Source organism: Amphimedon queenslandica, unplaced genomic scaffold (genome assembly GCF_000090795.2).
Source record: "Amphimedon queenslandica unplaced genomic scaffold, v1.1 AMPQUscaffold_13479, whole genome shotgun sequence".
NCBI lineage: Eukaryota > Metazoa > Porifera > Demospongiae > Haplosclerida > Niphatidae > Amphimedon > Amphimedon queenslandica.
Genome location: NW_003546285.1, coordinates 388645 through 391097, shown reverse-complemented (window position 1 = coordinate 391097; position 2453 = coordinate 388645). Strand labels below are relative to the sequence as shown.

General features: G+C 33.9%; 1 protein-coding gene across 1 annotated transcript in view; it reads right to left on the bottom strand.

The window, feature by feature from the left end:
- Positions 1-903: 903 nt before the first annotated feature.
- Positions 904-2453, bottom strand: part of LOC100641797 (ER degradation-enhancing alpha-mannosidase-like protein 3) — an 8239-nt gene continuing 6689 nt past the window's right edge. The window contains exons 11-14 of the mRNA XM_019994261.1: positions 2230-2313; positions 2004-2096; positions 1389-1513; positions 904-1240 (exon numbers count right to left, since the gene is read on the bottom strand). Of these exons, the coding sequence (XP_019849820.1) occupies positions 913-1240; positions 1389-1513; positions 2004-2096; positions 2230-2313 (630 nt within the window). The 3' untranslated portion in view covers positions 904-912. The remainder of the gene's footprint in view (positions 1241-1388; positions 1514-2003; positions 2097-2229; positions 2314-2453) is intronic.

Below are 2453 nucleotides of genomic sequence, written 5' to 3'. Positions count from 1 at the left end.
TAAAAAATCTAAATTTGATTGGAATCAGCTCAAACTTGCTACACAACATGAGAACATGTATATGTATCAGATAAATTATAAAAATGAAGAATTCTCTTTTATAATCATTTTTGGCAAAATTTAGCTAATACAATGTGTATGTACATACATGTATACCACACAGCAATAAATGTTAGTCAGGATCAACCAGACGACCTGAACTGATACAATTTCAAGTCGGAGGCTCTAGTGTTATCATACAACGTCTGGAAATGAGTAGGTGTGACATTAATTAGAATAGACAACAGACTAGACAAGACGACTGTATTGCTGGCTATTAATCGTGTAACCTCATATCAGCATATCAGTGAGATGGTTAAGTGGAAGGTGATTGATGACAGATTGAATAACAATGACAATAGAGACTATTGCATAATCTACATGATGCACAGTACCGGAATGTAAATAAATATACCAATTAAAACCAGAACAAACAAACAAAGGCAGATACAGCACATACATACATTGTACATGTATATACACAAACCTACATAATGTGTACATGTCAATCATGTATATACTCTCAGTTCGGTAACATGTATAAATTAAAAATTAAATTTCTCTGTACTATATAGTATATACAATGTAGGTCTATGGGTAAAAAAATTTAAAAAAATTCTGCCTTCAAGTTATGCATGTACATATACATGCATGCATGTACATTTACATGTAATAGTAACTATACATGCATGTACATGCAGCTACAATTATATGTACATGTACATGTAATAGTAACTGTACGTACATGTACAGTACATGCATGTAATGTAAGTACCAAAATGCAAGCGTATGATACATATGTACTGTACATTAAATGTTAGTTGCTACATGTACAAGTACATGTACATGTACAATAGTACCATTAATAATGAGTTACCTTGGGAAAAGTACCATGCTAAGTGGATAGAGATGACGTGATCCTGGACACTGCTTCATAATGAGGCGATAATAATAATTAGACTCCGCCCACGGGATCCGGACATTAGGACAGAAAAGGGGAGCACTATCCTCAGTCTTTAAAGGGAAAGAAAGAGGAGGGGAGGAGAGAGGTTTCGTCAGAGAGGAGGAAGAGAAGTTTAGAGGTATGAGATGCGCTTCTGTTGTGAATATAAAATCGTCAATGTTGAACGGGATATCGGAATCTTCGGAAAATAACAAGTATAAATATTTGAGGGTTTCGGCGAGAAAGAACGAATCCAGCCTAGAACAAGATGGAACGAAAGATTAATAGAAAGAAAGACATGCAGGAATAGTTAAATAGAGAGGAAAAAGATAGAAAATATTCTGAAACACAGTAAAAAATAAAAGGATATTAATGTGATTATAATACATGTACATATAGCTCTTACCTGTCTTCTTTGGAATTGCGCTTCACATCTTTGATTGATGCAAAGCCGCAGGCCACGCGTGCGTATTTATTTAAATTATCAACAACAATCTTACCAACTTCTAAATAAAAAGGATCATTAGTAGCCTAAGGAAAAAAAGAGAGAGACAAAACTGACTTAATTGCAAGTTTATGTGATTTAAAAACATTATAGTCTATTTTAACAGGAGCTCCTACTACTATAATGAAATTATAATGCTAGTATCATACAAGATGATTTATTGGCACAAGTAATATTTGGTGAATTTGCCTGCAGAAAGAAATTGGCAAATTTTATATTGGCAATTTTGTGCCACAGAGCAAACTCAGATTGAAACAAAATGGTAGATTTTATATTGGTATTTTCTTCATAGAACCGCCAATCGCCAATATCAATTCCTAGCCAACAAATCATCTTGTATGGCATCTATTGTAACTGTGACAAAGGTTCATGTATATTAGATATCTATAGTAGTATTGTTTCAAATATTTACATGTACATGTATGTGTGTGTATGTGACTGTGTGTGCAATAATGAGGTGGTACAGGAAATGAGAAAAACAAAGGTCACGATCATGTGAAGTCTTTGTTTTCATACTTTGTATAAAAAGTATGTGCTCTCGATGAACTCCGGCCTCAGAGGATGCTGGGGCCAAACTACCTTGTAGTTAATGTCAGTTGGAGAGAATGCCTTGAAAGAAAAGAGAGAGAGAGGGAGAGAGAGAGAGAGAGAGATGGAGGAAAATAGATAGGGGTTTGAAGCAGTGAAGGAGGAATAAAAAGAGAATTGCAATTAAATGTATATTAACTTATTATTAGCTTACTTCTGGAAGGAATTTATAATGGAGGACAATGTCATATAAAAGGTTGTGAATTGATACAGCAGATTTAATATCACCCCATAATACCTACAAAAACATAATTATAGTACCATAGGTCAAGATAAATTCACAGCTGCTAATATTTGTAATTTTTCCTGCAACTAAAAATTGAGCAACTAGACGCTATTTCAATTTAAAAAATACCCTGTACTATAGCCCATGGTTTT